Genomic DNA, 12,696 nt, shown 5'->3' with positions numbered 1-12,696 from the left:
GCAGAACCCACCCCGGGGACACGGGGAAGGCTCAGCCCCCGTGGAGACCCCCACAGCCCCATCCCAGCGCCGCAGAGCCGGAGCCCACCGCAGTGGGGAAGGTCACCGGTGCCATCCGGCGCTCGTGGCTACAAAAGGGGGTTTTGGTCCTACAACCGTGCGGGGCTCTGTACAAGGTGGGGGTGGCGGGGCGTCAGCCGTCATTGGCGGCCACCAGCTGTCCCATGCCCTCGCGGACGTACACCGACTGGATCTCCTTGGTCTTCAGGCAGAAGTCACAGGCCCAGACGGCGGAGGCCTCGGTGGTGAGCAGCCCGTAGGCGTTCTCCGTCATGCCCGTGCACTCCCGGTGGAACCACTTCTGGCAGGAGGCCTCGCACAGGATGGCGTCCTGGTCGTCGTTCACCTCGTTGCGGCAAGCCCCGCACGGGTACACCAGGCCGGGGGGGGGCTGGTGCCCTGAGCCGGCGGCCGCCTTGCCGGGGGGAGGGAGGCTGTTGGCTTCGGGAGTGCCGCCGCCGCGGCCGGCACTGGCGGGGGCAAAGCTGGGCTGCGCCCCGTTAATGGCAGCCGGGGAGCCCGAGTGCTGCTCCGGGGGGAAAGTGCTGGGCGGGGGATTCAGGTTTTTGCCCCCCTCCTCTCCGCCAGCGGGGAAGCCGGGGTCTGCCCCGGGGAAAGGGCTGGTGTTGGGGGGAAGAGGGGGCATGTTCTGCCCAGGACGCTGCATGGGGGACTGTCCAAAGAGGTTGCCGGGCTGGCTGAAGCGCTGCGCCATGGCTGGCCCACCAGGGGGGTTCAGGGCCGGCCCGGGGCCCATGTCCCCCCGGGGAGGCTGCCCCATGGTGGGGGACATCATGGGCCCAAAGCCCCCGACGGGCCCCTGCATAAGCTGCCCTGTGGGAGGGCTGAAGTTCTGTCCGAGGGGGGGCTGGTTGAAGGGCTGCCCGGGAAAGCTCATGCCCCCGGGCTGGACGTAGCCGGGGTTCTGAGGGGGCATGCCGAAAGCCGGACCCATCTGCCCGGGGGCGAACGGCGGTGGCTGCCGCCGCATGGGCTGCGGGCCCCCTCCGTACCCGGGGGGCACCTGCGGTGCCATGCCCCCGCCCTGCATGCGGAAGCCGCCGAAGGGCACGGGACTGCCCAGGAAGGGGGCGGCCGCAGCCCCCACCTTGGGGGCCCCGAAGTCATCCTCGAAGGGGTTGGAGGCCACCAGGTGGTCCACCATCGGGGTGGGCGGCGGGGCGAACTCCGACAGGTGGGAATAGGCCGGGCCCTGCGGGAAAACGGCGCCGGTCAGGGCCGCGGCCCCGGTACCGTCCGCGGCGGGGACGGCCCGGAGCCGGCGGTCCTCTCGCCCGCCCGTACCTGCGTGTTGGACTTCCGCCGCTTTTTCTCGGGGCTCTTCATCTGCAGACCTGCGGGGAGATGCGGGGCCGAGTCAGGCCCGGGGCCGCCGCCGCCGCCGCCGGCCCGGCCCGCCCGCTCCCGCCGCCCTCGCTCACCTGCCTTCCCCTGCTTCCGGCCGGGCCCGCCGACGGCGGCGCTGCCCGCGGGGTGCGGGGGCCCCGGCGGGGGCGGCGGGGCCGGGACGCCTCCCTCCAGCTTCTCTCCGTGCGGGGCCGCCATGGCCCTCACAGCCTGCGCGGCGCCATGGCCCCGCCGCGGCTCCTCCGCACGGCGCGCCGGAAGCGGAAGTCGCGCTAGGACCGGAAGTCGCGCTGGGGCCAATCGCTGCGCGAGGGGCGGGGCGTGGGCCGAACCACGTGCTCGCGGCGGGAGGGGAAGGAGAAACCATGTCGCCGACCCGGAGGGGGTGGGCGGAAGGAACCACCCGCGAAGCCCGAAGGGGGGAAGGCCCCCACCGAAGGCCTCAATCCCTCCCAGCCCCAACACAGCAGCCGCAGCGTAAAGAAATACCAACTTTAATACGAACCGCCGGATCCTTTGGTTATAGCAGGGCCGGGACAGGGCTGCGCTTTGGCTTCGGGGGGTCGAGGTGCATGCAGTGGGGCCCGGCCAGCTCCGGCAGCGAGGGAGGTGCCCGAGAGGGGGCTTGGCAGGGCCCGGGGGGCACGGGGGAGCTGTCAGCCCTCGCCCCCAGCCCGGCTGCATTGCATATATGTGTGGGACCTGCGGGGTCAAGGCACAGTTACACATAAAGTGATCGGGTACATTCGGTGCGCGGCCGGCCGGGCCTTGTGCTTGGGGAGCAGAGCGCAGGGCCCAGCCCTGGGTGAGCCCCCCCTGGGGCTGGTGCTGCTCACGGGACGAGGCCCGGCCACCCTCAGTTCCAACCGGGCTGGAGCAGGACCCGGCCCCGGGCTCATGGCCCTGCGGTGACACCGTATGGGGCCGAGATTTGGTACGAGCAGAGCAGCTGTGCGAAGGCTGGAGCTGGGAGGAGAGGAGGGGGCTTTGGCACCACCAGCCCCTGGCCCCGCAGGCAGCTCACACCACGCTGCCCGCACCCCGCGGCCGCCAGCTCTGCGTGGTGGCAGGAGGGACAGGCCCGTCCCCAAGGCAGTCCACGCTCAGCCCCGGCTGAGTCCAAGTGCTCCCCAGGGTGGGAAGCAGGGCTGGGGGGGGGCGCGCACCGAGGCCCCCAGGAGCTCACAGTCTCCTCTCCACCGGCTGCTGCAGGCACATCTCGCTGCCAGCTGAGATGATGGGCAGGTGATTGTCCATGTGGTAGCTGATGAGGTGGCTGACGCTCTCAAAACGGTGATCTTTTGTCCGGACCTGCAGGGATGGGGAACTCAGGAGGCTGCTGCTGCCCCCAGGAGATTCCACCCATGCCCTGCCCGGCTCCCTCCATCCCCTAAGCCAGCCCAGAGGTTTCCTCAAGGGCCAGCTGGAAGCCCAACGCTTTGGTGGTTCTTATAACGGTGGGGAGATGCGGGGCCCTCAAGCTTTGGGTTTACAGGGACTCACCACTCCTTCGGGGTCGACGAGCAGCAGATGCTTGGGCTGCCCACCCTGCAGGCCGGTCAGCACGTACTGCCCGGGGGTGGTGGTGCTCTCCCGCACCAGGAAATCCCCGTTCACCTTCAGCAGCTTCTCAGCCTCCTTGCGGTTCATCTTCCCGTGGTACCAGGGCTCCCGTCTCAGCTGCTCCTCCATGGAAGCCACCACCTGGGCAGGAGGCAGGGTCACGGGCACAGACGGGGGGGCACGGAGGGCATCTTCAAATGGCTCTGCAGGAGAAGAGGAGCGGATCCATCACTCAGCCCGCACCCAGGACAGACTACACGGCCAGGGGATGTCCCACTCACTCATGTCGAAGAGGTCTCGCTGGGCACTGCCGTTGGCTGTTGCAGGGCTGCCTGCAGCTGCTGCTTGGCGTGCCTTGTCCACGTTCTGCACGTTCACGTAAGATGGGTCATCAAACAGGTCCGTGCGGCTGGACGCGCCTGCTGCAGCTGGGTATTTCTCTCTCCCTGCTGCAAGGAGCGCTGTGGTCAGCAGTGCTCTGGCACCAGAGCTCGCTGCTGGAGCACTTTGGGACCAGGAAAGCAAATGGGGACAGCCACATCCATCACATTACCTTGGGGGGGACCGTGCTGCTTCCGGGGGTCAAATTCCCCACCAGACGTCTGGCCAACAGGCTGCAGAGAGGCACATGGTGAGCCCAATGGATCCTGCTGCACTCTCATCCCTCCCCAGACCCCAGCCTGGGCTGCCAGACGGGTTGGACAGAAGCGTGGCGTGGATTTTGTGCAGCCCACAGCCCCATTGGGGTCCTTGCTCTCCTGTATAATGGAACCTCCCCAGCAGCCCCCTACAGAGATACACTCAGTGCCTTACCAGCGTGGCCCCCAGGTGATTGGGGGTCTGCGCAGCCCCGTCCCGCAGCCGCATGTCCACGACCCCCCCGATAGGAGGCTCCTTGCCGGGGAAGTCATTGTAGTACTGGTGATCTGGGGCAGGCTCCTCCTCTTCCTCATCCCAGGCCGAGCCATCAAACCCCGCCATCCTGGGAGGGCACAGCACAGATGAGCAGCTGACAGCAGCCAGGGCTGCGTCCTCTCTCCGCACCATGAGACCTCGGGCACCCCCACCTCTCTCTTGCCCACGCAGCCCTGCCCTTACCTGTCGTGGGGTGTCACCAGCTTCGGGGGGTTCTTCAGGTACTGCTTGAAGCGCAGCTCGAAGGCCTGCCCGATTGTGCTGATCACATCCTGGGCCAAGCCCTCAGGGCACTCCAGGATATGGCAGGCTGCGAAGGGAATGGGAGCAAGGGAACCTCAGCGTGACATCCTCCACCCCTTGATCCAACCCTGTGCACCCCAGAGCTCCCCTGCGGGGACCCAGCCCCTCCCTGCACCACTGAACTGCACCCAATCGTCCCCACAATGGGGCTTTGGCAATTCCAGCCTCGGCAGCAGCCTCACCTCTCTGGTTGACGGGGTCTTTGGCAACGTAGGCAACGTACTCAGCTGTGTCCTGTGGGAGAGGGTGGTGGTGAGCTGGGGCTGCTGGTGAGCATAGTGCCCAAGACTTTGGGGAGAAGGCAGAAGAGGCCCTGATCCCCAGCATAGGGCAGGACAAGTGTGGATGGGGAACCTCTGTACTCACCGGGTCGCCCCCAGAAGCGAAGGAGATGGACTGCATGTGATGGTTGGCAATGATCTGCAAGGCAGAGGCACTGTTAGGTGTAGCTCCTCAGTGCCCAGCCTGGCGTGTTTTCCCTGGGACTGGCCCAGTGTGGGGCTTACAAGCTTCAGGAGCCCTGGCTATAAACCACAGGCAACCAGAAGAAGGGCTGGGACACCAGCAGAGCTGCTGAGACCTGGCTCAAAACTAGGAGACCTCCAAGACCAGGGAACTTGGGTTTCGAGGACAGATCCCACAGGGCATTCAGGGTAATGCTTAGATCCCTTTGCCACCAGGAATGGCTGGGGCAGGACATTTTGGACCAGGAGACCTCGGGAGGAAACACAGGAACCCACACATCCCCAGGGAGAAAGGGGACATCCCCCATCAGGGCCTGGAGGGGAGGCAGGGATCCCTGCTCGTCTGAAGCCAGCGACGCAGCCCCCAGCAGCTCCCTGCTCTCACCTGCTTGCAGTCAGAGGCCATGAGGTTGAGGCTGCTGGTGGAGATGGTCAGGGTGATGGGCATGCCGGCGAACTTCAGGTTGCTTTTGCCCAGGATGGAGTTCAGGGAGCGGCCGCAGGGCTGGGGAAGAACGGCAGCGTTGGTCAACTCGTCCCCACCACCGCTCCAGCAATCAGATCCCCTAGGCGCCGCTGGCTGGGTTGAGATCCAGCTCTCAGCCACAGGCTTCCCAAAACACCAAAATGCTCCCACCAGCAGCTCCCCCCGCCCCAGCCTCACCTTCCTCCTCCTCACGGCTCCCTTGGCACCGGGCACGGCCTCACACACCAGGCCAATGGCCTCCCTGCAGGGAGCAAAGCAAGGCGTCAGCCTGAGGGTCCCCATCGTCTCCTCCTGCCCCAGCACAGGGACAAAGCTCTGCTATTCCTGCCGGGTTTGTGGGGCACTGCCAGGCAGAGGACACAGGGACCAGTGCAGAAGGGACAGGGTTAAGCGAAAAACAAAAGGGAAGCCCTTGGGCAGTGCAGGCTGGCTCCCAGACCCGGCAGGGACAGGGGAAGAGCGGGCTGTTAATATTTGATGCAGCTGCAGGAGTGCTTCCTGCCTGACCAAGCCCATTGACAGGCGCATCGATCTCCAGGCAGCTTCCTCCATGGCTGCAGACAGCCTGGTTCCGCCTGCGCACCCACCCTGGCAGCCCCAAGCCCCCGGCACGGCCCCGAGGCTCACCTGGTGACCTGAGTCCTCGTGTTGAAATCCAAAGCCCTCATGGACTGAAGGACTTCTACACAGCCCATGTACTGTGGAGGAGAGCAGGGTCAGCAGTGGGCTCGCCTCAGTTTTTTGCTCCCTCACCTCCCCATGCAGCCCATGAGCAAGGAGGGGGGCAGGTCCCCACGAAGCCCGCCCTGCGGTGCTCATCTCCGTGGGAATCCCACCCACCCACAGCAAGCACACCCGGAGCCCCCAGAGCCCGCTCCCACCCCACAGAGATGCCCCGGCACTCACCCTGACGTGGTAGGAGACCCCAGGACCCATGACCTTGTCATCCGGGTGCAGCCAGCCGCGCGTGGGCTTATTGACGAAGCTGCCGTGGCGGGTCCATTCATCACCGCCCAGCTGGCCGCCTTCCACCCGCGTCTTCTTCCCACAGGTCAGCTTGTTCATATCCTGGGAACAGACAGTGACAGGTCCCGCTGAGTCGGGGTTGGCAGCTCCTTCAGGCGCCGGTGCAAGCGTCCCGGTCATGACAGGCTGCCCCGGGCTCCCGGCCTCCTTGAGGCTGCCAGCAGAGGAGCCCCGCAGGCTGAGCAGGTTGGCAGGGTTGGAGAGCTTCAGGTTGGCCATTTTGGGGAAGAAGGAGCAGAGGGTGGTGGGGCTGTCCTCCGATTCTGACGAGAGCTCCCCGAGAGGCAGCATGGGGCTGAGGGAGGAGGACGACAGGGAGCCAGGCAGAGAGAGTGTGCCTGCGAGGGACTCCACCGGGGACGCCGGGGTCCCCAAGGCTCCCACCGCCTCCTCCAGGGAGGAGACAGACTCGTTCCGCAGGTGGCTGTATTTGCTCTTCTGCAGGAGATCCATTCTGGAGAGAGGCGAGAAGGGCTGGCACATGCCCACCCCTCACAGAAACCCCATGGAGCGTCTGAGCGCCTACAGCCTCCGGGAATCCTCCCCCACGCGCCGGCCTCGGCCGAGCTCAGTGCCAGGCACTCGCCAGCCCCGCATGGCTCACGAAGAGATCCGGCCCCGGCTCCGGCACGCTCGGGCCGGCACGCAGCAGGGGCTGCCCAGCTCCACGCCGTCCCAGCCGATCGATAGCAACCAGCGTCAGCGATCCGTCAGGGATCCGGCCAGATGGAGAACGACCCCTGCTCCCAATGCAGCGGGGAGGAAGCGAGGCTGCGGCTACACCCTGGGGCTGCGTGGAGCAGCCGGTGCGGGGGCTCTCAGTGCGCTCGGTGCCCGGCCGGGAGGTCCTCGAGCCCCGCTGCCCCACGCTGCTCCCGAACCGGACCGGCAATGAATCCCATTGTCTTCAGCAAGGGCTCAGCGCAGCCCCCTCTGCCCCGCAGATGAATCCCAAACCGCTGCCCCTCCGCCCCCGCCGGCTCGCTCTGGCCCCTGTGCTCCGCAAGCGGTTGCCAGCAGCTAAGAGGAAATCAAAAGCATGAATATTTAAAGCCCTGAGACAAGGCAGCCACAGAGCACATCCGAGCCCAGCCCAGCCCCGCTCCGAGCACGGTCCAGGAGCGAACAAGGTCCTTCTGTGGCGGCCGGCGCTACGCGAGCCACGTGCCGGCGGCGGGCAGCTGCCGTTGGCTCCCCGGGATCGCCAGGGGGGGAGCGACGCCGGAGGCCGGGGGGGGGGGGGCCGCGATGCCAGCACGCCTCAGGATGCGGGGGACGTCCAGCGCAGCTCCAGGCTGGCAGAGGAAGAGGAGGAGGACGGCCAGGAGCAGGATACAGGTGGGTGCAGCGAGGGAGAAGCGGGGCTCAGCGCAGGGCTGCGGCACCGAGCCGCCGGGAGCCGCCAATGGCTGCTGCTTCCCGCATCCCAGCTCCTCCCGGAGGGGAGAAGGGGCCGCCGCTGATCGGAAGGGCTGTGCTGACTCACAGGCGGAGGAGCGGGCTCTGCTCTGCTCTGCGGGGCTGGGGCGGCAGCGCAGGAGGGGCTCGTGGGGAGGGGTGGGGACCCAGCAAGGATCTGGAGCAGAAAAATCAAGGTCACAGGCGGAGCTAGCGGGAGCTGGGGGAAAGCCAGAACATGCCGGTGGCACCAGGGCAAATCTTACCGATTTCCAGAGCTGGGTAAAGCCCCCGTTTTCTGGTGGGGGGCACTGGGGCAAGTCTGCCCTTTCCCCCTTTCTCCCCACCCGACACAAACCAGCACGCCAGCGGGGTCAGTGGGACCTCAGAAATCCCCCTCCAGCCCCCGGGGGTTGGAATGAGACGATCTTTAAGGCCCCTTCTAAGCTGTCCTGCGATTCTTCTGCCCCCCCCGGGGGCTCTGGACCCCTCAGACCCACTGCCAGGCGCCTGCTCCCCACTGCTACGCGGGCCAGGGCATTCCCACAGAACCCCACACTGAGCCGAAATCAGAGAAATCCAGCCCAAGGGAAGGGCTCTCCCCGCTCAGCCCCAGCACGGGAGCGGAACCTCCCACCCCGCTTCCCAAACGTTGGCACGCAGCCGCGGAGACGGGGAAATGGAGGCTGGGAATAGCCTGGAATAGCTGGGATCCTGCACGGCGCGGGGCTGCAACGCCAGCGAGTCCCGCAGCCCATCAGCCCCCACCTCGGTGCTGGGGGAGCCGTCCCACGAAGCGCTCTGTCCCCACCAGGGGCCCCGCGGCCACTCAGCGCCGTGACCTTCCCATGGCCGCCAGCGAGATTGCTCTGAAGAAAGGCAGGAAGCCCGGGGCCGGGGAGCCAGGAAGCAGGGACCCGCCAGCCCCGCTCTGCTGGGCGGCACTGGGGAGGCTCGAGGCAGCGGTGTTTGCCCCCAAGGACCTGGCTGGCTCACGGATGTGGGGCTGGGGGTCCCACCTGACACAGTACCCCCCGCCTAAAGGTTGCGGGCATCTGCAAACAAGGGGCTGTCTGCTGCCTGAGGAGAGCTGGGGGGAACTGCAAAAGGGCAAAGGGTCTTCTTGACCCAGCCCAGACAGGCGGCAGGGCAAGGAGCAGCAATTCCCGTCACACACGGCGCCCCGAGCTGTGCCCGCTTCTCAGAGAGAGCTCTGTTTCTACAATACAAAATAACTCTTGATTTTATCAGAACCTCCGGCACCGAGGCTGAGGCCAGACAGCGCACGTGTCCCCACCAGCGCTGGCTGGGAACGAGGCACGTCACCGCTCCCAGCCTTCAAAGACTCAACCGCCACAGCCCCAGAGCCCACCCCATGAATCACAGACCCCTGCCCAGGGGCCACGGAGCACCGAAGGCAAACCGAGACGTGCGCAGCCCCACGGAGTCGGGTCCTGCCCCAACAGCAGCCCCCGAGCAGCACCCAGCAGCCCCTCCCCTCACCAGACCGGCTGGCAACGCGCTCCCGGCCCTGCAGCAGAGCAGCTCCTGGTGCCTGGAAGCCAGGGCTTGGCCAGATGCTGCCTATGTGCAGGACAGAGGGATACTACGTGCCTGTGGGTGACCTCATGGACGAGGAGCAGAGCAGGGACGCGGCACGGCAAGCCGGGAGCCGTGCCCACCGCCCTGCTCTGCACACAGCCAGGAGGATCCTGCGTCTCCCCGGGCACCGAGCGGCGAGGCTCCGCTCGCGGCCCTGACATCCTCCCAGGAAACACAAAGCGGGAGCTGAGTCAGAGAGCTGGAACACGCGAGCGCTTTGGCAAGAAATCGCGGCGAGGCGCACGCAGGCACAGGCGCAAGGGCCTCCCCACGTACACAGCTTGTCAGCACAGGGAGGGCAGGAGACCCCCGCGTCCCCGGCGTGGGGAGATGGAGCCCTTCCCCTGCCCCGTCCTCCTGTGGCACGGCGGGGAGAGCAAAGAGAAAGGCTGAGAGCCAGCCAAGAGCTGGATTTTCCCCTCAACACCACTACAACGTCACACGGCCTCTACGCTTTCCTGTGCGCAACCTCCTCCTCCTCCTCCTCCTCTCTGCAGCCCTGAACATCCCAGCAGCCTCTTTGGAACAGGGGCAGGGAAAAAACCAGCGGAGGAGGCCTGGAACGGAGGCTGGGCCCTGCCGGCGAAGGGGGAGGGGAGGCAGGATCCGCCACCGAAGCCACCTAGCCCTTCCACCGAAGTCCCGAGCGCTGGCCGGCCTTACCACGTACTCCATCGCCGGCGGAGGGCAGGGAACAAAGGCTCAGCCCCTCTCGTCTGGCAGCCTGACCTGCGGTTCGGGGACAAACAGCGAGTTAACCAGCCCTGCCGCGGGCAGAGCCTGCCCCTCACTGACCGCAGGCAGATGGGGGCAAAGAGACCCGGGGAAGCCTCCTCCTCGATGGCCCTGATCTGGGAAGGATGGTGCTGGGATGTTCCAGGGCAGGAGCGCAAGGGCGAGGTGGGGACAGGGCTGGCACTGCTCAGATCTTGCCTGAAGGCAAATGGTGTCGGGAGCCACCTGCGTGGGGCAGTGCCCTGAAGCAAGAGGACCTCATTTTCGGTCACTCTGTGACCTGAAACAAGCGCTGGAGCCGATCTCTGCCCTGTAGCTGTCAGGCTCCAAAAATAGAGGGCACAAAAGGAGAGAGAGACGGGGCACTCAAGCACGGAGGAGTGCCCTGCTCCTGCCCACGTCACCCCCCCCAGGCTGGCACCCACTCCAAAACGACACACAAAGTCCCCAGGGAGGAGCCAGGATGTGGCCACAGGAGCGTGTGAAACGGAACCTGGTGTTAGGAAGGAGCGGTGGAAAGGGGCCACGGAAGGGTAGACGTGCACGGAGCCAGGAGGGGCAGGAAGCTCTGGGAGAAGGGCAGCGGTGAAAGGAAAACACAGTGAGCAAAGCAGGAGCACAATGAGAGCCCCTGCCCTCCCCAGCCAACCCTGCACCGCTCCCACCCTCACCATGGAGCCGCTCGGGGCCGGGCCAGCCAAGCAGAGCAGGACAACAAACACGATTTACTTCCTCACAGCAATCATGTCCTTATCTGGGGCCTGCAAAGCCAGCGCCGGAGCCCAGGCGGGCGCTAATGCGATTAGCCCGGGGGGCAACGAGATAAGAGGGGCCGCTTGGCAAGCACAGCCCCATCCTGGGCAGGGCCAGGCAGCGAGCACTGGCAGGTCACTCGCTGCAGAGGAAGTGCAGAAATGAGGAGGCCCTTTGGACTCTGGGGCCGAGGTTAGCGGCAGGGAAGGGAAAACAGCCCTGTGCCAAAAGCCAGAAGGAGGAGAAGGGGCTGGGTTTGAATGGCGACAGAACAGCACACACACGGTGCACAGCCATAAAACAGCCACGGATGAGTGGCACTGCCTTGCACAGCCAGGCTGGCGAGGCACAGGGCAGCCCTGGGCCTCCTGGTGAGGCTGCAGTGCCAGCAGGACCACAACCTGATCTCAGCACGGTCTCCTCAGTACCCAGCTGTGTCCCTGACACCCAAGGATGCTGCTCTTGGGCCCTCCCCCTCCAAAAGGCCATGGATGAGGCGGTCGCAGAGCTGCTGGTCCCTAAATCCTCGCTCAGATGGGAAGCGGCAGTGCCTCATCTGAACCGTGCAGAGCTCCAAAGCGGGCAGAGCACGGGATGTCCCAGGAGCACAGGGAGAGCTGCCCCTCGCACGCAGGATGTCACAGCTTTAACCCGATAGGAAGGAGCGGGGCCACGTTTCCTCAGCCCCTGCGGCCGCCCACGAGGTGCCAGGGACACCCAGTGACCTGAAGATCCAGGAACAGCCCAGGACGGACAGACACACGGACACAGCACTGCTGCTGGTGAAGGCAAAGGCCTGGAACAGGGCACTTCACCCCAGCCAGGTCTGCGCTGGTTCCCTGTCCCTTGTGTCCCTTCAAAGCCCCAAAGCTGGTGGCAGCGCAGCGGGGGCACGCACTGAGCTTGCCCACGAGCAGTGTTGGTGCCCTGCCCCGCTCGGGGTCGGCCCATCACCACTCTGGGGTCCGGAACAAAGTTCCCCGGCTCCTGACAGCACCACCGACGGCCCCAGGAACCGGCAGCGGTGACACGCAGACAAATGAACCCCAGGCACCCCCAAAACCCACCCCCCTCAGGAACAGCACCACGATGGCACCGGGAGTTCCGGGGTCCCCGAGCCACCCCGCAGTGCAGAGGCGATCAGCGGTGTCCCCACAGCCCCACGGCCCTACAGCCACCCGGCGCTGCTCGGCTCCGTTCTGCCCCGGTGACACCGGGAACGGGCAGCCCGGCGCCGCCGTTTTCCCACTCTCGACGCACCGGTGACTCCCGTCACCCCGCGGCGCGTGGCAGCGAGCGGGGCGGGCTCAGCCCAGCAGCCCCGGAAGCTCCGCAGCACTTCAGAGCCCGGCCCACCCCACGAGCCCGGGGCCTACGGAGCCACCGGGGGCCCCTCACGGCCCGGGCCGCTCCCGCAGGCCGTGCAGGCCGCACCGCAGCCCCGCACGAGGCCCACCCGTCCTAGGACGGCCCACACGCTCACCGGGGCACCATGGGTCTCACGCCGGTCTCCTCCGGTCCCGGCGGCCGCAGCACCCCGCACCGAGCGCCCTCCCCCCGCCACGCCGCCACTCACTTCCGGCCCACGCCCCTCCACCGCGGCCTCACCGCGCCCCCGTCACGTGACGCGCGAACCGCCGGGCCCCGGCGGGCCACTTGGCGGGCGGTGCCCGACCCCGAGGGGAAGGGGCGTGTCCTCTCGGCCTCCAACCAATCGGCTCCCGAATCGCTCGGCCCGCCTTCGCGTCGCGGACCAATGAGCGCGCGGGGCGGCGGCGTTTGAAAGCGCCGTTGGGGGCGGGGGGAGCCAACGGCCGCCGGGAGCTGAGGAGAGGGGCGCGGCGGGGGCTGCCGGGAAGGGGGCGGACCGCGGGCGGCATGGCGCACAAGCAGATCTACTACTCCGACAAGTACGACGACGAGGAGTTCGAGTACCGGTGAGGAGGGGCGGGGGAGGCCCGGTAACCGTTACCCGAGGAGGGCGGGGGAGCGCGGGGAACGGCTCTTTGTGGGGGAGGGGTG

At 66.9% G+C, this 12,696-nt stretch overlaps 2 protein-coding genes across 7 annotated transcripts; both read right to left on the bottom strand.

Annotated features, from left to right (window-relative positions):
* Positions 1-6: 6 nt before the first annotated feature.
* On the bottom strand, positions 7-2,188 carry PYGO2 (pygopus family PHD finger 2). The gene is made up of 3 exons (XM_021383075.1): positions 1,503-2,188; positions 1,366-1,415; positions 7-1,273 (listed from the first exon to the last, which is right to left on the bottom strand). Exons 1-3 carry the CDS (start codon positions 2,155-2,157, stop codon positions 194-196), a joined length of 1,785 nt encoding a protein of 594 aa, XP_021238750.1. The 5' UTR covers positions 2,158-2,188; the 3' UTR covers positions 7-193.
* SHC1 (SHC adaptor protein 1) lies at positions 1,907-12,282 on the bottom strand. Of its 6 annotated transcripts, none has more exons than XM_021383071.1 (14): positions 12,158-12,259; positions 9,850-9,915; positions 6,067-6,228; positions 5,788-5,858; positions 5,338-5,401; positions 5,059-5,178; positions 4,576-4,629; positions 4,392-4,443; positions 4,090-4,216; positions 3,805-3,973; positions 3,545-3,605; positions 3,273-3,437; positions 2,932-3,194; positions 1,907-2,739 (listed from the first exon to the last, which is right to left on the bottom strand). In XM_021383071.1, exons 2-14 carry the CDS (start codon positions 9,859-9,861, stop codon positions 2,611-2,613), a joined length of 1,449 nt encoding a protein of 482 aa, XP_021238746.1. In that variant the 5' UTR covers positions 9,862-9,915; positions 12,158-12,259; the 3' UTR covers positions 1,907-2,610. The 6 variants fall into 6 exon arrangements, with proteins under 6 accessions (XP_021238746.1, XP_021238745.1, XP_021238747.1 ...); XM_021383070.1 differs by having other exon boundaries at positions 3,273-3,440; positions 12,158-12,252; XM_021383072.1 differs by lacking the exon at positions 9,850-9,915 and having other exon boundaries at positions 3,273-3,440; positions 12,158-12,282.
* Between the last annotated feature and the right edge of the window lie 414 nt (positions 12,283-12,696).

This window comes from Numida meleagris, unplaced genomic scaffold (assembly GCF_002078875.1).
Source record: "Numida meleagris isolate 19003 breed g44 Domestic line unplaced genomic scaffold, NumMel1.0 unplaced_Scaffold332, whole genome shotgun sequence".
Lineage (NCBI taxonomy): Eukaryota > Metazoa > Chordata > Aves > Galliformes > Numididae > Numida > Numida meleagris.
Note: the sequence above shows the minus strand (reverse complement) of the source record. Positions and strands in the feature narration are given on the sequence as shown.